The 20,480-nt window shown below is 48.5% G+C and overlaps 9 protein-coding genes across 9 annotated transcripts; 3 read left to right on the forward strand and 6 right to left on the reverse strand.

The window, feature by feature from the left end:
* Positions 1–88: 88 nt before the first annotated feature.
* FTJAE_6032 (uncharacterized protein) lies at positions 89–2,587 on the forward strand (the record flags this gene model as incomplete). Its single annotated transcript, XM_037352604.1, has 3 exons — positions 89–229; positions 277–858; positions 917–2,587. 3 exons carry the CDS (start codon positions 89–91, stop codon positions 2,585–2,587), a joined length of 2,394 nt encoding a protein of 797 aa, XP_037206873.1.
* A 405-nt stretch (positions 2,588–2,992) lies between these two features.
* FTJAE_6033 (uncharacterized protein) lies at positions 2,993–3,828 on the reverse strand (the record flags this gene model as incomplete). The annotated part of the gene is made up of 3 exons (XM_037352605.1): positions 2,993–3,095; positions 3,143–3,224; positions 3,270–3,828. 3 exons carry the CDS (start codon positions 3,826–3,828, stop codon positions 2,993–2,995), a joined length of 744 nt encoding a protein of 247 aa, XP_037206874.1.
* Positions 3,829–4,596: 768 nt separating this feature from the next.
* FTJAE_6034 (uncharacterized protein) lies at positions 4,597–5,681 on the reverse strand (the record flags this gene model as incomplete). The annotated part of the gene is made up of 2 exons (XM_037352606.1): positions 4,597–5,200; positions 5,251–5,681. 2 exons carry the CDS (start codon positions 5,679–5,681, stop codon positions 4,597–4,599), a joined length of 1,035 nt encoding a protein of 344 aa, XP_037206875.1.
* Positions 5,682–6,153: 472 nt separating this feature from the next.
* FTJAE_6035 (transforming growth factor-beta-induced ig-h3) lies at positions 6,154–7,538 on the reverse strand (the record flags this gene model as incomplete). Its single annotated transcript, XM_037352607.1, has 3 exons — positions 6,154–6,511; positions 6,560–7,020; positions 7,068–7,538. The coding sequence occupies 3 exons, from the start codon at positions 7,536–7,538 to the stop codon at positions 6,154–6,156; spliced, it is 1,290 nt and encodes a 429-aa protein (XP_037206876.1).
* A 661-nt stretch (positions 7,539–8,199) lies between these two features.
* FTJAE_6036 (cercosporin resistance) lies at positions 8,200–9,870 on the reverse strand (the record flags this gene model as incomplete). Its single annotated transcript, XM_037352608.1, has 1 exon — positions 8,200–9,870. The coding sequence occupies one exon, from the start codon at positions 9,868–9,870 to the stop codon at positions 8,200–8,202; it is 1,671 nt and encodes a 556-aa protein (XP_037206877.1).
* Positions 9,871–12,435: 2,565 nt separating this feature from the next.
* Positions 12,436–13,678, forward strand: FTJAE_6037 (uncharacterized protein; the record flags this gene model as incomplete). The annotated part of the gene is made up of 4 exons (XM_037352609.1): positions 12,436–12,718; positions 12,786–13,150; positions 13,202–13,242; positions 13,294–13,678. The coding sequence occupies 4 exons, from the start codon at positions 12,436–12,438 to the stop codon at positions 13,676–13,678; spliced, it is 1,074 nt and encodes a 357-aa protein (XP_037206878.1).
* A 211-nt stretch (positions 13,679–13,889) lies between these two features.
* FTJAE_6038 (gibberellin biosynthesis-related) lies at positions 13,890–14,807 on the reverse strand (the record flags this gene model as incomplete). Its single annotated transcript, XM_037352610.1, has 1 exon — positions 13,890–14,807. The coding sequence occupies one exon, from the start codon at positions 14,805–14,807 to the stop codon at positions 13,890–13,892; it is 918 nt and encodes a 305-aa protein (XP_037206879.1).
* A 451-nt stretch (positions 14,808–15,258) lies between these two features.
* FTJAE_6039 (catalase) lies at positions 15,259–17,333 on the reverse strand (the record flags this gene model as incomplete). Its single annotated transcript, XM_037352611.1, has 7 exons — positions 15,259–15,465; positions 15,516–16,514; positions 16,564–16,728; positions 16,782–16,852; positions 16,905–16,942; positions 16,992–17,048; positions 17,098–17,333. 7 exons carry the CDS (start codon positions 17,331–17,333, stop codon positions 15,259–15,261), a joined length of 1,773 nt encoding a protein of 590 aa, XP_037206880.1.
* A 1,763-nt stretch (positions 17,334–19,096) lies between these two features.
* FTJAE_6040 (isoflavone reductase like IRL) lies at positions 19,097–20,207 on the forward strand (the record flags this gene model as incomplete). The annotated part of the gene is made up of 4 exons (XM_037352613.1): positions 19,097–19,201; positions 19,252–19,481; positions 19,540–19,892; positions 19,942–20,207. 4 exons carry the CDS (start codon positions 19,097–19,099, stop codon positions 20,205–20,207), a joined length of 954 nt encoding a protein of 317 aa, XP_037206881.1.
* Between the last annotated feature and the right edge of the window lie 273 nt (positions 20,208–20,480).

Genomic DNA, 20,480 nt, shown 5'->3' on the forward strand with positions numbered 1-20,480 from the left:
CGGCTCGTTGCAGATTTGTTGAACTGCTTTTGATCGTCGATATTTTTGGCATTCTGGCCAGAAGCATATGATATACAACTCCCTCACTATGCCGTCTATACAGGTGAACTCTCGACAGAGTTCCCTGCGGTTCAGCGCTTTTGTGAATGGGAGAATGGATCATCATCCGACTGTGAAGCGGTGGGATGGAGCTGCGAGAACGTGCACAGAATGGGACAACATTCGACGAGTGAGTCAGTCGAGGAATTACTCATGAAACTGAATATCTAATTACAGAAACAGGACCCTGAACTGTGGTTTCGAAATGGGAACTGCATGGTGCATCTCCACGCAAAAGGTCATTCTCAACGAGGTCCCTCCTTCAAGGTCCCCTTCTCAGCACTCCTCGAAGCCCAATGCTACCCCCTCATCCAAAGATTCCTAGTGTGGGAGGGCGTCCAAAAACCCAATCTTCGCGAGCTCATGAGATGGAGTAAGAAAAACACAACACGCAAAATCGAACTATACATCCCGCCACCTCCGACGACAGATAAAACGCAGGCTTTCAACTACCACCTCGCAACACGCAATTTCTTCGCCTGGGTGTTTCGAAGATCCATGGTCGGATACAGTCTCGGCAATGCTCTCATTGGTCTTCTCCACAGTATGCATGAGTTTCGATCCGGCGTGGACGACAATGTCTCAGATATGATGGAGTATTTTGACGAGGAGGGCTACCTCGACATGGCGAATCAGCCAAACCACGCGTTGGCGATATTGCAGCTTGCAGAGTGTTTTCAAATGAAGGAGCTGTACATTCGAGCTTTTGCACATTGCGTCGGCATGAGCGAATATTTGTTCGAAAATGTTGGGTTTCAGGTTTGTTGTTTTCTTTTTAGTTAAGAATGCTAAGACCAGCCGCTGACGAAGAGAATAGGAGCTCAGCCCTCCAACGCGCAAGCTCATACGTAAGGGACATCTCGAACTTGATTATCGCATGACGTGGTCATCTTCTATGCTGAGGACGTTTTTGGACGATGAGCTGTCGGAGGCTCATTTGAGCGTCTCAGCAGGCGCCCGAGCTCACCTCGAGCGCTTCCGGAGTTTTTTGTTATCATTCTATACGACCAAGCTGGGATACTACCCGCCGACTACGGACTCTGGCAACGACCTGTTCGATCCCGCTGTTTTAAGGATCATGCGTGAGGACTTTGAGGCTTTGTATGATCTACTCGTTGATGACCAGTATACCTCATCACATACCATGCCGCCCACAGCGCACGGAGGGATCTGCACTATTCAGCTTGTTCAATCTTTCGACTTTGAGCACGGATACGATGTTCTTGATCATCCACTGCCGCTTCTCCCAGACACGAATGGCAACAACTCGAGACGCATGTCTTGGTTTCCTGGACGTGTGACTCTCAGATCAGATCGCAGAGTTACGGCTCACACAGCCCTGATCAACGCCTCAAATTTGATGAAACCAGGAGTTGCACAGAATGACCTCGTGAGAGCATATCGACGCTTCGAAGAAGATTCCATCATGTCACCGAACAAAGCGGATAAGCAAGAGAAGGTGTCGCTGGAGGATGCTCGCAAGATCCGATGGATTCTCATCTACTCAGCATACCAAGTCCTCCGCTACGCGACAGACACAGCGACAGATTTGCAAGAGGACGAGATCAACGAGGCTCACTACAGTCTCTCTGCTTTAACTGACAAGCTTCCACCGTGGGATACACCTCGCGATCTGGACCGTATCCTGAGACGCCAGACCCAGTACGTTACTAGCGGACCGACCTGGAGTGTGCAACCGGACGGTGCTGCAGACGCAGGAGAAGATTCCTTTGGAAAGATTGAGATCAAGCCGGACATCGATTACTTCGCTCTCACTCACCGAGATCGTCCCCAGACACAACACGATAACCGCAAGATGGAACGTCGAGCATCAATGCCTTCACGTCCATCTCGCTCAAACTCATTCACACAGGCACTCAGCCGCTCCTCAACAATTCGACGATCAATGCGCATGTTTAAATCACCCACTACCACACCCCCTCAATCAATCACACCACCTTCACGACCAACATACCACGAAATCGTTGTCCACGGCTACGGCAACGGCACAAACGATGTGAACCTCGACACAGACGGAAGCGACACAAAAACAGACGACACAGACAACACAACCCCCGAGAGCATCGACACCGAATCACCCCTCGACACTCCCCCACTAACAGAGTACTACGTCGAGCCCACGATCCCCAAAGACGTAAAGGCCCGCCGCGAGCGCCGCCGCGACGTAATGTCCATGGTCGCACGCTCAATGTCCGGTCGCGTCTCCAAGCGCAGCCGGCCCATCAGCGCCATGTTCTCCGACTCGCGCTACGCAGACGAAGTCGAGAGCAGACGACACAGCATGTTTCCGCAGCCGCTGCGGATAAAGACGCAGGTGGAGGAGCCGTATATCGTGAATGAGGATGCGGATTGGGCTGCCATGCAGACGTTTATGGAGAGTCCGGGGGAGATGACGGAGGAGGATGATGATATGATGCCTGCTTGGGAGCAGTATGCTGATTTGGGAGGGTTGACTGATATGAGATGAATTTGCAGAGGAGGAGATGTGTGATTGCTATTACGCACGCTTGACGCGTTTTTCTATGTTTGTTTTTTGTTTGGTTGTTATAAGCGAATACCCCTATTTCTTTATGAAATGACATGTCTAGACGATAGTTATAGCTAGCTTTATTATGTTTGCTGTGGGAGGTAAGGTGAGATTGGAAGGGTAGTAGTTAATCATCAGTATTGATGTCAGTTGCTCCTACTGCGATGTGCTTCTCGGGCTGAATGTGAATACTCAAACAATAGTCAATTTCAATTTTGCCTCATCCATATACATCAAGCGTCAAAAGCGCCAGAACCCACCCTCGTATTACACATCATCTCTCATTCCTCATACATATCCGCCAAATACTAAAGGAGACGTTCAACCAGATCCTTCGTGCTTGTTCTATTCCGCCTTTACCGATTGGCTCGAAGCAAGTGTCAGGCCATCCAGAATATCTCCCCCAAACTTGGAGATCATGTAGGTCGGAAGGACAATCCAGGCACCGCTGACAAAGGATTAGTATCAATTCTAGTACATCGTATACATACTTACTTGGGAATTATCCAAAGAGTGAGTAGGTCCATCGGTGTGTTGTGCGCAATGTTGTCAAAGCCACTGTAGTACTCATTGGCCCCTAGTTCTGTCAGCTCCATCTCATGTACAAGAGATGCTCACTTACAGTATAAAATTGTCTTGCTCAGCGTCATAACAGCAGCACTAAAGCCAATAACAACAGCCAACGCACCATCTCGCCCACTCAAAGTTCTCTTCGCACCATCAAGCGGCTTATCCGCGCGCGTCCACAACATGTACAAATACACCAAGTACATAACCGTCTCAACAACATTCAACGCCGTTTGCGCAGCAGTGAAGCCGTTTTTTGCATTGAAAGCCTTCCAGCCGTAAACGTGATCGACTTGGCCGTACAGCGCATACGGGACGTATAATGGCCAGTGGAGGAAACCGTCAGGCATGGTGTGAGGACGGCCAAAGACGTAGCCTATATCCCATATGACGAGGGGCAATGATATCGCCAGCCAGAGAATCGTTGTCGATGAGGCTGTATGATGCCACGTATGAGAAGCGCGTTTCTTGGACGATCCATTTGAAAGTGAGGGGTTCGAGTCTGTGTTCTTCATCGTTCGTTTTCGCGTAGCAGGCGTAGGAGGTATATCAATCGTCGTAGAACTTTCAGTACTGACGCTCTCGCCGCGAGAACTCGCTCTTGTAGTAACCATTTCGAATAGATGTCAACTTTGGTATATATAGTAGTTGGAAGAGGAAAAAGTGGTATTGAGCGTAAACAATGGCACTGTGACATCAGGTCAACTACCGATGCTGGAAGTCGGATCACTCGACATCCGAGGTGCCCGTTTAGGCAATTGAGTGTCAGAACCGTAAAAAGCCCCTGGGGAATTGGTGGGCGGCCGCTGGTCGTTAGTGGACTGTCGGTAGTTGGCGCTATCACACTAGCGCACCCGTCGATTCCTATTGGTGAATGGAGGTGTTTTCGGCTGGGCAGTCGTTTAAATTGCCCGGACGTATTCGCTTTAGGCGTATCGTGGCTCTGAATAGGATACACACGCGCTGTCATGAGGCGCGTTACGGTGGTCGATTGATTGATTGACTTTGGGACAATTGACTCTTCGAAACGCGCAGGCATTTATTCTCAACTTACTCTCAGCTTTTTACGTGGTACTTACTATCTCTGCAGTCATTAATATACGCCTACAGCATGTACCTGTCTGACCGCTCCCGGATTGATAATTGATACGCGAATATGATCGTCAATTGTTTTGATAGTGCATCTTAGCGCAATGAGGTCATTGTTAATACTGCAGATCACAATGATCTGAGTTGCTCAGCTGGGGCAGGAAAGAAAACTCAGGACCTTGACCCTAAGTGATAAAAATATTTAGGTAAATCTACCCTAAATTTAGGGGACTCTTTACTAAGTTTATTTTAACACCCTATATCAAGGTTCGGTGTTTTCTTGCCCCCGAGGCTCAGCTACCAAATGTATCACCTCCACTCTCAAGAAACTCCACTTCCGCTGGCGTCGCCTCCCTCCCAAGTGCCTTGTTTCTATGCGGATATCTCCCAAACCTCTCAATAATAACTCTATGCTTCTCCTCAAACATCTTATTCGTCTCACCAACTGCCTTTGCTGCTTCAGGATCCGCTTGCACCACTTCCCTCGCCTTCCTCTCGTACTCGTCTGCGCCGCCTATTCCATCTATCAAGCTCAGTATATCCTGGTTGATCCGATCATAGGCAGCCACAGCCTGTTCATGCGCAGATATGTCCTCTGAGTGCATCAAGGGCATGTAGAACCAGGTGCGGTGGGAGAAAACCCAGCGGATCTCAGGTGCCTTATCTGGAATGCCTTGCTTGATGGCTTCGAGTGAGACTTGCTGTGCGATAGGGTCGAAGTAAGTGAAGCAAATGGATGCTTTCTCGCCGCGATATGAGTTGCGTGGAATTTGGTCGAGCAGAATGATAAGGCTCAGCCAGTCTAGCGAGTTCCGAGGCTGGGCAACGGACAGAAGCTCTTGTGCGGACGTAACACCCGCGTTGCGGATGGCTTCGAGTACAGGGCTGAATCGAGTGCTAGGATGTGTTAGAGGATCTGGCCAATTCGGAGTAAGTGTGTGACTTACACGCAGACATTGTCAAACTCTTTGTCCGAGAAGAACCATCTCTTTTGCAGTTCTCCAGGAGCGATGATACGGTTGGCCTCCTCGGGGATATGCTCAAACCAGAAATTCCGCAGCTCGTCAAGTTTATCATGAGTGAGATGCTCCTTGAGGCCATCTAGATTCTTGGTCTGGGAGCCCATTTTGATAGGCTGAGACTGCTCCTGTAGCTGGAACGTAGACGAACTAAATGGCCTGCTTCCGGATAAATAATGTTGGTAGAGCCTTGTTGGTGCTGCGACTAACGTGCTGGCCAGGGGAAGTTGAGAGATGGTGCCTTTATGATCTGAGATCCATTCAGCACTCCAGTAGCAAATAAAGATGAAGAACGACCAACATGCGAGACGACGAGCTGTGCTACCCCAAGTCGAAGGTGCTTTGACAGGCGCCCTCATGACGAGACTTACTTGAGAGTTTGAGGGATGATGCAATGATTGCAAAACGAGGGAAGAAGTCTGTTATGGAGAGATAAATATTTGGGTGTTATAGCAAGGAGTAATCTGACAAATCAATCTGTGAAGTTGTACGGACCTCCGTACCACGGAATTGAAACTGGCATCGCGATCGGAAACCATCTCTGACGATCCTTGCGCGCGGCATCTCCACTCTCGGACCCTCGCTAGTCTCGGTATTCCGAGATGGAGTCTACATGACCAATCTTCGGCGCTTGCTCTCCCCGATTCGGTAGACTCTTGCTCATGTTCGCATATGACATTGTATAAGAAAAGATGTAAATTCAGAACATTAAGTACTAATCTACTCTAACCGGGTAAATTCTGGATCTTGAAAGATCTGCATCTGGAGTATTAAGGCGACCACAGACTCGTACAAAGAACTTTACCAAGACAACCTCAAATTACCAACAGCTTAAACCATCCAGAGAGCAATGAGAACAGCAAAAACCCTAGCTCCTCCAGCGACGAACTTGGAGCTTCCGGCGTTGACAACGGGGGCGACTCCGGTAGGAGTGGGAGTAGTCTCTCCAGCACCAGTGGTAGCATCTGCGGTAGCGGTGGCAGTAGCAAGAACTGAGACGTCAATGGCCTTGAGGGTCTTGAGAAGCTCGGGGGTGGTGTAAGTAGGCTGGCTGTCGTCGGCGTAGCTGATGACGGAGAAGGGAAGCTTGGAGACGGGTGTTGCGCCAGGGAAAGCAAGGCGGTCATCAGCGTCGGCAGCGGGCTTGAGATCAGCGCGGTCAAAGGGATCGTCGGCAGGGTTGAGGACACTACTGCTGTCAGTATTGTAGGAGGTTAATAGGAGACGAACGACTTACCCATCGATAACGTGAGCGACACCATTGAAGAGAAGAACATTGGTGAAGAGAATCTTGGCTCCATTCACCCAAGCACTTCCATCCTCAGCAACAGTAAACGTCAGATCAGCGCCCTGCAGACTAGGAACGCTGACATTGGCCAGATTAGTAGAGAAGAGGACATCATCCACGATGTGGTACTTCAACACCTCCTGCAGAGTCTTGAGATCAGCGCTCTTAAGGACTGAACCGATAGCCTCAAAGGCAGGGTCGTTGGGGATGAAGACGGTGAAGTCAGAGATGTTGACGAGGGTAGAAGAGTCGCGATCCAGGTTGCCGAAGTTGTAGGGGAGGTCTGCTGCGTTGAGAGCGGCGTTGAAGTTGAGGAGGTTGTCGCGGCGGGTGAAGAGTTGGAGAGGAGCACCGAAGCTGAGAGGCTTGTCGACTTTGTGGATGATGACTGAGTCACCGACCTTGATATCCTGCAAATCATCAGTACCAGTTCAATGTCTAAGATAGTAGTACTCACGGCTTCAGTCACATAGGACAGAGTCTCCTCACCAGAGATGACAACAACATCATCGCCATCTTTCACAATACCATTATACTGACCACCCGTAAAGTTGCCAAACGGCTGACGATAATTGACAAAGCTCGAGTCCAGCAGCGACTGCACAAACACAGGAATGTCCGTAGCGACCTTGGCAGGATAATAGCCCTTAAAGACATGGTTTGACAGCAGAGCACCAATGGCGATGGTGTCGTTGCGCTGGGAAATAGCTTCTCCCTCGGGAATGTCGAGGGGGACTGAGGCGAATGCTTCGTTGGTGGGAGCAAAGATGGTGATGTTGCTGGCGGATGCGAGAGTCTCTGCGATGTCGGGCACGAGAGCGAGGAGCTCGGCGAGCGTGGAGAGGTCGGATTGGGAGGAGAGGATGCTGGCGAGGTCGGATTGGGCGACCACGGCGGATGCGAGAGCTGCGAGGTTGAGGAACTTCATCTTGAAGATTTTGAAGCTGAAGAGGATAATGAAGCTGGCGATAGCTGTTAAGCTGGTAGTAATTGTGATTGTGATGCTGAAGATGTGAAGCCGTGAGTGATGAGACTTCTCTTCGCCGCGCGATTCTCCCTTCACTTTATACACAACACCTCTCCATGAAGCCAACCATGATCCCCAAACAAATTCAAACAAATCCTTCCTCAATCCATACCAAGCATCTCTCTCAAAGTCGAAGCATCATCGACTCTCGCTCATCCCATGCATAACGCTCAGTGATCATGATGTTGACCCAACTACCAGGGTCTCACATCTACAACACATATAAAATCCACGGTCAAAATTCACCGTCTCCATAAAAGACCCTGGGGAAATACAAGCTTAACTGCCAGCACAGCCTTCGTCGGTTATTGCACAGCCTTAAAGCCTCCCCGAGAGTCGTGTACGTCATTTGTAAGTCTACCCGTGTAAGTGACAGGACACGGATTCCCGCGCCAAAAAAGCATCCCTGTAGGATGTAACGGCTTCTAGACCCTTTCTGCAGGCTTACATGGTTAGACTTAAACTTCTGCAGGATAAAAGAACAAGCTACAGGGAATAAAGGTGCATGTTACTACCGTAGACTAAAGATTAATTACTAGGTTGGTGTAAAGGTAGGAATTGATTAGAAATGTCCATTGGGGCTGAGTCCCTCGATTTCCTGTTCTGCAACCTCCCTCTGCAGATTTTCCTCATAGCGCTCAATAATACTCTCGTAATCATCCAGCCAAACGCCCAGCCATTCCACAGATCCTATGATCCTCGTGTTCCAGTTGCCCATATGCGGATCGAGCTTTAGCAGCTCCTCTTTGACTGATATGAGTTTCTGCATGGCTTCTCGCACGTGCAGGGTTTCGCGTGTCAGGATTTGGCTGTATGTGTTTCCTGGTGCAGACACTGCCACGAAGACTTTGATGAGGATGGAGAGTGTGTAGCTCACCGCTGGGCCGAAGCAGAGGGAGGGAAGGGATAGGATTGTGGAGGCGTCCATTTCGAGGACTATTGAGATGGCGAGGTGGCAGGCCTCTACTATTGAGTGCAGGGCTGTTGCTGTTGTTGAGGTTATGGGGCCGCGGGCAAAGTCGTGGACGCCGATTCTTTCGGAGATGTAGGGGGATGTGAATAGGGTTTTGTTGGTGGTTGTGTGAAGAACTGGTTCGTTGACGTGTATTACGACGAGCATTCGCCAGAAACGCAGCTGAACTTCGCCTGCAAGAGGTCTGTTACTCAGCTCGTTCAGATCATCGTAGACCTGGTTCCTCGTCGCCGCAAAAACATCAGAGTTGACGTCGAGAAAGGCGCGGGTATTGCAGAGTTCAAGAGAACTAGCAACCTTTGCATGAAGTCGAATCGTATAAAGCATCTCCAAGAACAACGGCTCCGAGCCATCAGCCTCCAACGCCCCCAGAGCCTCATAATGCGCCGTTCCCCAATCAAAATCATGCGCCCTCCTAAGCCCAAGCGCCTTCATCGTAGAAGTCATCCAGCCCGCCAACCAAATCTTCTGCATCTCCAGCGTCAGTGGCCCCTGGATGCGGAAGAACCACGCCGGCGCAGAAGTCTGCATCTCCGCACCTCCAAGACCAAGCTCCACGCTGAGATCGTGTGCCAGTGAGACAGCCTGGTTCGGATTCCCGTGGTTGCAGTCGAGGGAGGGTCTGATCCAGAGACCGGTTATTAGCGCGGCCTGGATGAGATCTAGCGAGGGACGCTTGAGACCGACGGCTGCTTGGCCGAGGATTTCAAAGGTCTTGATTCGTAGGTCCTCTTGCGTTTGGGGATCGATCTCGGCGGAGGAAGGGGGTATCGTGAAGGCGAGCATGGATATGAGCTTGACGGGTGCGCCTGTCCGGAGGGAGTCTAGCCATGATCGTGCTGAGGTGGTGTCAACGGGAGGTATAAGGTACCAGAACTGTCCAGCCCTTGTTGAGCAGACCTCCAGACATCGAAGCTTAGTATCGTAGTCTATACGAGAATCCAAAAAGCCCAGTTCCGATGGCCCAGCACTTGTCTGCGGCCAAGCTCCATCAGAGAACACCGAAGTAGCCCTCGTCGAAGAAGCAGCATAAGTCGACAACCCCAGCGTCGAATTGGTAGCGCCATCAAGTTTATCCTGCAGATTCCTAACCTGTTCCTCCAACTCAACAATCCTATCTCTCTGCCACTTTCTCGCAGCAGGCACACAAGTGAGACTGTATCGAGAGCATCGTTCACAGATTGATGACTCTTCAGGTGATGGTTCGCATTTGACTTTGAGAGCCTGGCAGGCTTCGCAGGCGCGAGATCTCTTCTTCATGGTGGTATAAATCCAAGCATTTTGGAAAGTCGTGTAAGTGAGGACTTGGGTGGATTTATGAGGGAGTCATGGTGGCTTAGCACTTGGTAGGTTGTATTGTAGATGGTTGATTGCTGAGGATTGCGGGGTGGTTGCCACTAATGGATCGTCATAAGTGATCAGAGCGCTGGAGCTGTTCAACGAGGCCCATGAGTACTGTAAACTAGGTACTCAAAAGTATTGTTCTGGTGCAACTCGCGTTGGTGGCACCCAGTAGTTTTTTTCGGTTGCGTGAAGTGAGGATGTTTTCCCAGCCATTCACCCTATACCTTTGATTCTGTCTGCGTTTTGCACAGTACCTCTTTTAAGCAGCAGCTTTATACGATCTACGTATGCACCCAATTGGAAACAGCAGTCTCTGCTTCTCAATGTAGCTTTAATATGCACTTAAACAGATTGTTGATGCTTGACGTATGATGCTGGAGAACGAACCGACGTCAAGTCATTGCAAACAAGCCTGAGTGTCAAGGTAAGATCACGATGAACAACACATATCAACACAACTACTAATCAATCGTACAAAGCCCATAAAACCATCTATTATTTTGCATAGCCCCGTAACGTAACTCTAAAAAAGTGTTGGATCGAGGTATTCCTTGTGTTTGGCCATGTAAGGGTGAGTCAATGCTCTTTGAGCAGATGCACCATGACAAACTTCAATGTTTCTATACACGATCTTCATTGACAGTGAATTGACAGGCAAATGGAGATTTGAATTCATCAAGAACTGCAGTATGAGGTGTTTTTTTTCATTGCACTTATACGTGACCCTCTCATAATTGACCGGCTGCCAGAGTGCGGTTGTTTATGAAGCAGTGAGGTTTGACCTGAGAGAGTCAATGACATCATATTCATTTGAGCTTACCACCAGCATCATCTCCGCAGTGAATTGTTGGCAATCTCAGTGGATGATATACCCATCCAATTATACACAAGCATGGCTCTTCACTGCATTGACCGCCCATCAATTCCTCGAATCCATTTCTGTAACAGCTTCGTTTCTGGGAGCCGTAGCGGAGCCGAAGACAGGGAACAGGCTTGCAGGGCTTGCCTACGAGATCCGTCGTTAATGTTAATGTGTTAGGTAGCAATCGGATGATCTGCTTTCTTTTTCTAGGGTACTATTATATGAAAACTTTCTTTCTTCTATCTTCACGCTTCAATAAACAAGTGGTTATTCAACACAATGAAGCTGCTTCGCTATTCCTCTGAAAATATCCACTACAGCCTCACCAAGCCCTACAGCGGCCGCTATGAATAGCGTACAAAACACGCCGAGCACGCACGTGGCATGTTTCACAGTGCACTGGACACCTAACTAGACCATTGGTTCTAGGTCTGAAGCTAGAAAACATCCGTTCCACCGGTGCATAACTAGGTATAGTGCTAGACCCTGATCGTCCGCTATTGAGGCGACGAGGATGTTGAGCCGCAATTTGGAGCTGGGAACAGAGATGAGACGACGAGATCTAGTCAGTTGTGAGGGCTCATTTTTGCGAGATTGGATCTGCTGTTTTGCTTTTGTAGGATTTTCTTCAGTGGGAGGGACCCGCTGTGGATGTTGTTGGTCGTCGTTGAAGAATTATCTATCTGCAGCAAGGAACCGCCCTGTTTGACCAACATCAAAAGCCTACAATATTAGATATTCTTCCCAATTACAGAGTAAGCATCGTATGAGTACAGTGTCATGCTTGGGTTCCTTCGCTCAAAATATCAGACCCGGATCTTCACCGAGCAACCCTCCAACCAATTTTCGCAAAAGCATCAACCTCAGCTCTCCTCTTCCCTGCCACTCACCACGTTTTTTCCCAATCAAAGTTCGATAGTGTCAAGTTCGTCTCGTCGGCATATTTCTTTTCTTACAGAAAGCTAGGACCTGGCGGTGATATGCGGCCGGCGACATGGGCCCACCTGACTCGAAGAAGAGTGTCACTCCATGATCCGTGATGCTGAAGCATTTCTCAAGACGTTTTCTGGAACATCTGCTTGTTTCACCTGTAGGGCTGTCAAGCGACTTATTCACAGCTTTAGCTAACACCGTGCCAGCGTCAGTAACTCCAGCAATCTTCTTGCTATTCTTCCTGGAGACGACTCGCAAAACACTCCAAAAGCATACTCGTCTATCTCCTACCAACCATGCACGAACCCCATATAACGTACCAACCGATATGCAGCCTTGAGGATCTCTGGATGATAGCCTCCCCCCGGTCCAACCAGAGATCGAGTCTCGCCTTGTGCTCTGGGATCCCCTGCCGAAGATCGATCGTTGCGGATCCTGAGAATGGATGCTTCGTCTGTGCTTTTTACCCTTCAATAGGATCAACGTTATTATTTGGGCACAGGCATCGGGATTCGCAAGATCTGAAGGATTAGCGGCGATGTTGTGTTGGATATGTATGTGGGCTTCCCATCGTTTGCTTACTCTGTCGCCCGTTTCTTTGTCTCTATTCTTCCTATACTTTCTCCCCTCCCGAGTTCTTTGCTGAACGCTTCTAATTGCCCGAGTTCAGTTACGCAGTTATCGCCATGGGGGACTTATGGAAAGGACCGAACTTTATCGAAGTCGACGCCGGTGAGAATGACATGAATATTGCGAGTATCGCTTGGGGGATCTCACTCGGAGTCGGGCTGTTCACGTTCACAAAAGGGATACAACAAACCATCAAGTCATGGAGGAGAGGACGTAGGATGAATCACTACATCATACTGTTATGGCTGGAGTGGACGAGCAGTTGCATCATGAGCGCTGTCACTTGGTGCTATCTACGAAATTATATCCCCGGCGGGTTTCCGGTTTTCTTTACTCTAAGTAAGTCCTACCGCTGCTATTGTATTGGCGCCCCTGGCAATCCCGAGGAGACGCTAATGGTATGCAGTCTTCCTTTGGTGTATTCAACTTCAAGCACTCATCCAAATCATCATAAATCGAATTGCAATCCTCATGGTCAACCGACAAAACGCCAAGCGCCTCAAGATATACTCCTTCCTCATCATATTATGTATCAACATCAGTGTCTTCACTATTTGGATACCAGCTCGGCTGCAGGCTAACAAGACTTGGATCGACATCAACAAAGTCTGGGATAGAATCGAGAAGGTCATCTTCCTGGTGGTTGATGCGGGACTCAATCTGTACTTTATCCATCTTGTGAGATCGAGACTCATTTCGAATGGCCTGACCAAGTACACTCGACTGTTTCGGTTCAATTTGGGCATGATTGCTGTGTCGATGACTATGGATGTATGCTTCCACAGCCCAAGAACTGTTCCTATGCGTACTGATTCTGACCAGATCCTCCTTATCGCAATGATGTCCCTACCGAACGACATTGTGTAAGTCAACCCGACCAACTCGCCCGTCAAACTGCTAACTTCTTTCTATAGATATGTCCAGTTCCACCCTCTAGCATGTCTCGTCAAACTCCACATCGAAATGAACATGGCCGACCTCATCATCAAGGTCGTAAAGGCCAGCAACAACAGCGACTATCCCGACTACTCCGGCTCCAGATCCCACAGCACCCAAAAGAAGAGCTCAAAGCAGACCGGAAAAAGCAAAATACCATCAGCCATGTTTGTTGGCGGCAACACTACGTTTATCGAAGCGAATACGGACGATATAGAACTGGTAGATCGACTAGAGGGAGGCATCCAGAAGACCACACGAACGGAAGTTGTTGTTAAGCAGGCGAGGAGGTCTGAGTATGATGATGTGGCTAGCGATACGGGGTCAACGAGGCAGCTACAGAGGGAGTACTTCACAGTATGAGGCGTGTTTTGGGTAATGAAGTAATTGGGCTTGCCTTTTAAAAACATGAATACCGTGAAGATAGTGAAGGTCTCGATGCCAACAGACGACTGCTACCATATCCGAGGATTTAGGATACCTATATACGATACCCTTTGCTTTTTGTTTAATAGAGTCATTATAATAATATGATAGAAGCGTGATAGAAAACCAGAGCTGTCCAATGCTATACCTAGTTCATGTACTTTGCAAACCACTCCAAGAACTGATCCGGCTCCCTCTGAAAATACGTATATCCATCCCATCTCCTATCCGTTCCCTCAATCCACTTCAACTTCTTGTCCTCGACAGGGATATTGTCATAAACAGACTGAACATCCTTCGGCGTCGTGCAAGGATCATCGCGAACCTGATACAGAAACGTCGGCACATTGGCGTGCTTCGCATCAGTCGGCGGCGACAATTGACTTATATGAAAACTCGTCTTCATGAAGAATTGTCGATCTGCTTCTTCCATGTACGATGCCGGAGCGCCCATCTTGTCAAGCATCACTGCGATGGAGGAGCCGGCTGATATAGGCTGCGGCGCAATCATGCATCGTACGCCTTTGAAGGCTTCGGGCCGATGTCTCATCGCTGAGAGCGTTGCGTTTGCACCGGCGCAGCGACTAAACAGTCCAATCGTCATGTCTTTCGTATCTTCCCTCCCACGAACATATTTCAACGATCCAAGAACATCGCGCCACTCAAAGAAGCCAAAGAGACCCTGGTTTCCACTTCCACTGAGTCCATGGTTCCTGAGATCATACGCAAGGACATTATACCCCGCATCATGGAGAATCTTGTAATCGGGGATAAAGTTGACTTCAAAGTCGTTCCCGGGCATGAGTTGATTCCAAGGCTCGAGATGCGAAGGGATGCCAGCGCGGTTGAACCAGTGAGGATGGTTGGCGATGATGATCTTGTTGGAGCCCTTGCAGGGGATGAACCAGCCTTCCAGAGGGACGCCGTCATCAGATGGGAAGTAGATGTCTTCGAATTCGAGGCCTTCTTCATTTGGATAGTGCATTATCGGCGCAAGGTCCCATCCTCTGAAGTCGTCGACCACGGTCTTGATGATGGCCTTGATCTCTGCGTCTGTTGGGGCCATGATTGTGAATGTTCGTAAATTGGTGAGAATGAATTGGGGCTGTGTATAGACTACATGAACAACATAAACTTGGATATAATGGAGTGAGTTTGCCTTAAATGCTGATGTACTTGAATCCTTCGCGTGTTTTCGCTATTGAATCGGGGTTATCACAGGCCATGGCACTCATTCCGCTGCTTTATCACCGCTTATCTCCATTTTTGGTCCAGGATTCTGCATATTGTCAGCATCATAGACTTCAATCACGACTCAATCCTAGGATTATCTCACGATGTTTCGAGCGGATAAATTGAAAATCCAAACTCAAAATTCTCCAGGATTATGTGAAGGACTCAGGCTAGAAAGTCACAGACGGAAGTCGGCAAATGAGAACAGTATTGTATCCGGAAACCACGGCATTGTCTGAGCAAGGGCTTAATTCAATTACCCAATTCATGTCCAATATGTCACTTTATGCCTGGTAAACGGCTGAAGACGGAGGATATCCCACCAACTTCGATCCAGGACCAGGCCTAAACTTGGGCTCCTTATACCACTCCTGCGCAGTCTCAGCCAAATCTTTGACTTTGGAGAACTCAAACTGAGGTTGGTCCAGAAGATCATAAATGCCCTGCGCATAATCCTCCGCGATGTTGTATACCTGCGCCAAATACTTGCTCTATGCTTCTGTCAGTCTGAAGTGTTGATCTCAACAGCGGGATTGCTTACCTGGATCTCGGGAAACTTGACGCGACGAAGACCCTTGGCTGTGTTGTAGCAAGTATTCTTCTTCTCCTGCTCGCTCATAACCCTCGTCCACAGATCCTTCGCTTGGTCGTAGTCATTCTTCTTTCCCTCATGCCAATAGTGGCTAGCCCTGCTTGCGATGTTGTCGCTGACCTGATACGGCGCCTCAGCGACATCAGGTCTGAACTTATGAGCGAAGCTGTTGGGAGCATATTGCTTATTGCCTGCGTGGTTGGCATCAACACGCATCGGTCCGTCAAAGTTGAGCGATGCATAAGACTTGGCCATGAAGGGGCAATTGACGGGGATTTGGTGCAGATTGACACCGATGCGATGATACTGAGCATCGCGGTAGAAGAACATGCGGAACTGAAGAAGAGGATCAGGCGAATCTTCAATACCAGGAACCATGCTACCGGGTGAAAAAGCAGCCTGTTCCACATCGCGATGGAAGTTCTCGGGGTTCTTATTAAGCACCAATCTTCCAAACTCCTTCATTGGGAACTGCGATCGCGGCCAAACCTTTGTGACATCAAAAGGATCAAACCCAAGTTTATCAGGGTCCGCTTGTCTAGGATCCATGACTTGCACATGAGCCGTCCACTCAATCTCCTCACCCTTCTCGATAGCCTCCCAAAGATCTCTCTTGGAGTAATCAGGATCCTCACCGCACATTTGCATAGCTTCACTGTCAGTGAACTGCTTCTGACCGTGCTTTGCGATGAAGTGGTATTTGATGTAGACGAATTCTCCATTGGAGTTTACCCACTTGAACGTGTGGCAGCCGTAGCCGTGGTTGAAGCGCCATCCTTGGGGAGTCCCGTGATCGCTGAAGAACATGAGACCTGCGTGGTTGGCTTCGGGGGTGTTGGCGAGGAGATCGAAGAGGGCGTCATGATCGAGGAGGAAGTTTGTTGGGTTGCGGTATTGAGAGCGGATGACGTCTGGTCCTTGAATGGGATCGCGGCAGAAGAAGACGGGCTGAACGATGATTAGTTTGGCAATTAACAGAGAAGATAGCTTAACTGACGAAATTGAGGCCGACAAGGTCATAGTTTCCCTCCATGGTGTAGAATTTGATGGCGAAACCTCGAGGGTTACGAGCCTCGTCCGGGAATTCTCGACCGAGAGTTACAGTAGAGAATCTGACAAAGACGGGTGTCTTTTCTCCGACAGACGATAAGAAGTTCGCTTTCTAGGATACAAGTCAGCAACTTAACACAGTTAGGGGCCGATGACTTGACTTACAGTGAGTTCAGTCACATCTTGAGTACACTCAAAGTATCCAAAGGCACCAGAGCCACAAGGATGAACCATACCTATGGTCTGTTAGTGGCATGCAACTTTGATGGTCTCAAGCGGTCTTCTTACGCTCAAGGTTCTTTGACCTGTTGAAGGTTTGTTGCTTCCTATCTCCAAGTCAGATTCAGCACCCATATATTAACAAGGAAGACTTACTGCAAGAGAAACGTATCGCTGACCAAAGGAAGCCCTCCCACCGTCTTGCTATGGGCACTATTAAAGCGTTGGTATATGCCCAGAAACTGAATCCAAGTATACATACGGATCAGGAAAGGGAATGCCCTCATTGTTGGTGAAGTACGCTCCATCATCCTCTCTCTTCCCTCCGGCCGTCGCACCAGAGACTTTGGCGATCACCTCTGCTGGACCCTCATTGGCACCCTGCATGTGGCTCATGCGAGGGTTTCGACGTTCTCCTTGAGTCTCAGCGCTAATGGCATTGCCAATGGCCTGGAGAGGATGCTGGCGAGGGTCGAGTTGGTTGGAGTTGAGAGACATGGTGAATAATTGAAGTATGTTGCTGCTACTCTCACATTAGTGTATGTGAAATACACCTGAAGAATTGAGGAGCTGAGAGAGAAGTAGCATATCTTATATCTCAAAGACATAATGATCAATTGGCAGCCTCTGAAAGTCTGCACTCCAAGACCGGAGGTATCTCCGGATCATTGACACATCGTCAAGCCCAATACAAAGAAACGTGCATATTGGTGCGACATAATGACAGCGCAGTCAATTGATCAATCTGAGAGCTCAGAGAAGATTCGGAGCTTTTGTTCCAATTAGAGTCCATTCATTGGTAAGAGCTGTAGAAGCTGACATTGTGAGCATCGACATGCTGGCATATTGTCGTCATGGCATGGTAATAGACTAGACACACCGCCCGACAAACTGCCCTGTGAGATATCGATGACCTCGATCAAAGCAGTGTTAGTTCATATACAACATAATTAAGCATATTGGTTAGCTTTCGCTAATATTGGGCAGTTAATTCGTCTCGTGTCTTTGAGCGAACGCTTTACTTGACTCCAACGTCATCGGGCTGCGAGGCATCTGATTGGTTTACCATTCTATCCCAGATGAGCCCTATCCTATGTACCAAGAGAAAGGTATATAAGGAGATCTGACTCGAAGCAAGGCTGTTCAAAAGAGACTTCTAGTCTTGAGTGTTACACATCTTTGGACGCTATGACCTAGGGAATGCGGCGCCCCAAGAATCCCATGTCATGTAAAACCAGAAATTCAAGAGAGAATAGAAGCCGAGGCACTTAGCCGGTATCTCAAAAAGTCCAACATCAGAAAGACGGAGCGTGTTCGTCTTGCTGCCACGTAAGATCATGACTCTTGATGCGCCTTGAGATCTCTTATATTGACCAACATTCATGTCCATTCTTGATCACTCGAATAGAATCTCTAAGAGAAGGCCTATAAGCCTTTAGAAGACGTCACACTACTCGATGTTCCCGAGACATTTTTGTTTGCTTGATGACGAAAGCAGCTACCGCGATCTGGTGGTAGTCAGTAAATCTCCCCGAAACGAGACATTCCAGCCAGAAACTCTACCCGGGACCAACAAATTACGCCGATTCTCATGCCAATTAACAATAAGAAGCCCATGTCCATCGCCCTTCAGAGTCAGTGATGCGAGATGCTGTGTCACAACGTATTACCAGCTATCAGCCTCCAGGCCCAGCTTCAAGTGGCGGAAAGCGCCCAGGGGTTGAACAACAACGGCATATCTCGTTCCTGGCCCTGATCAAATAACTTTCTTAGCGTTGCAGATCGACTAGATCTGGACTTCCCGGCCCTGAAACTTTATCCGATAACAAGTCTCGATCTCAGACATGCACTGGAATTTGGCCAAGCATTGGCGGCCAACACAATTACCCAATGCGTTAAAGCAAGGACTTAGGACGGAGTAGCTCGGCTTTAAAGGATGCTGTGCCTATATTTGGCAGTCGTCCAATCGCTATGCTGACACCATTCGAACACGCCCCGTTTTGATATGCATGTCAGACTTCTTCGTGACGTGGGGACCAATGGGGTATTGGGGAAGAATACGAAAACTAAGCGATGCTGACAATTGACGGAGAATTCGCAGATTGAGATGTCCGAGTAAGTGCGATGATTAGAAATAAGTTGGAGATCAAGATGGATTTGAGGTATATAAAGATGCGAGTTGAGCTGTGAAGGAGTAAGCTTAGAACGCATCGTTTATCAAACATCACAAACTATCCTCTTTAAAGTTATCATCAGACAAAATGGTTACTGTTGCTGTTGCAGGCGGTACAGGCAAGGTCGGCCGAACCCTCGTCGAGGCCATTGTTGCCGCAGGAGAGCATAAAGTCGTTATCCTCAGCCGAGAGGTGAGTTCTCCACGCAAAAGATTCATAGGCTCAGCTAATGGAAACCGAAGGAAAACAAGGCACTGGAAGAAAAGATTGGAGCTTCTGTCCTCGCTGTAGACATTCATAACATCGATGCCCTAACTCAGCTGTTTGAAAAGCACAACGTGCACACTGTCATCTCTACACTTGGCATGAATGGGCCAGAACCTATCGAGATTGATATTATCCGTGCATCAGAAGCATCTCAGGCAACAAAACGATTCATCTCGAGTGACTGGGGTCTTCCCCATACAGAAGAGTAAGCAACCACTTGGAAAACGTCTGATTGAAAACAAACAACTAACAAAGAGCTATAGGCATGCAGCTCAAGCTAATTCAGCAAACAACAAACTCCGTGCCCAAGACGAGCTACGCAAGACAAACCTCGAATGGACCTCTGTTCATATCGGCTTCTTTCTTGATTTCTGGGGCTCCCCTAAATCAGCTGCTAAATCAAACTTGCACACTCCTTCAACATTTGTCGATATCAAACACCGAACCGCTGCTATACCAGGATCTGGAGACGTCCCCGTTACGTTTACATACAGTCGAGACGTAGCCAAGTTCGTTGCTGCCCTTCTCAACCTTGAGAAATGGGATGAAGCAACATATATCATTGGTGACAAAGTCACATTCAACGAGATGGTCAAGATTGCGGAAGAAGCTACAGGTACGTGACGAGGTTCGTGGCTAAAGCTAGGGATGCTGATATTCGATAGGTGACAAGTTCAGCGTTGTTTATGATAGCGTTGAGACACTTCAGAAGGGGGAGTTGAGTGAGCTACCAGGCCACGAGACGATGTTTGCCAATATTCCTGCGCCCAAGGCGGTCATGAAGAAGGTGATATCTGCGTATGGTTTGTGGGCAGAGACTGGTGGTTTCGACTTGGATGAGAGCAAGGCTCTGAATAAGGTCTTTCCTGATATCAAGCCTATTACTGTTCGGGAGTTTCTGGAAGATGCTTGGGGCAGCGAGAAGAAATAGTGTCGGTAACACTTTGTTCCCTTCAAACATAGCTTTGGTGTAATCTTCTTCATAGTATCATTTTGAGAAAAGGCACAAACCTTCAACTATGTGCCCAAAATGTTTATATCAGAAGTCCTTATGAGTCACGAATTGCATGACAATCACCTGCAAGCTGGGACGACGTAAACCATTAGCGTAGGAAACTCCCGTTCAGGCCCGTGCCTCTAGATCGTACGGCCAATATTTTGTCTCAGATCTAGATACCTTGTTTAGCCCATGCCAAGTCTAGAT

This window comes from Fusarium tjaetaba, assembly GCF_013396195.1.
Source record: "Fusarium tjaetaba strain NRRL 66243 chromosome Unknown NRRL66243_c0000116, whole genome shotgun sequence".
NCBI lineage: Eukaryota > Fungi > Ascomycota > Sordariomycetes > Hypocreales > Nectriaceae > Fusarium > Fusarium tjaetaba.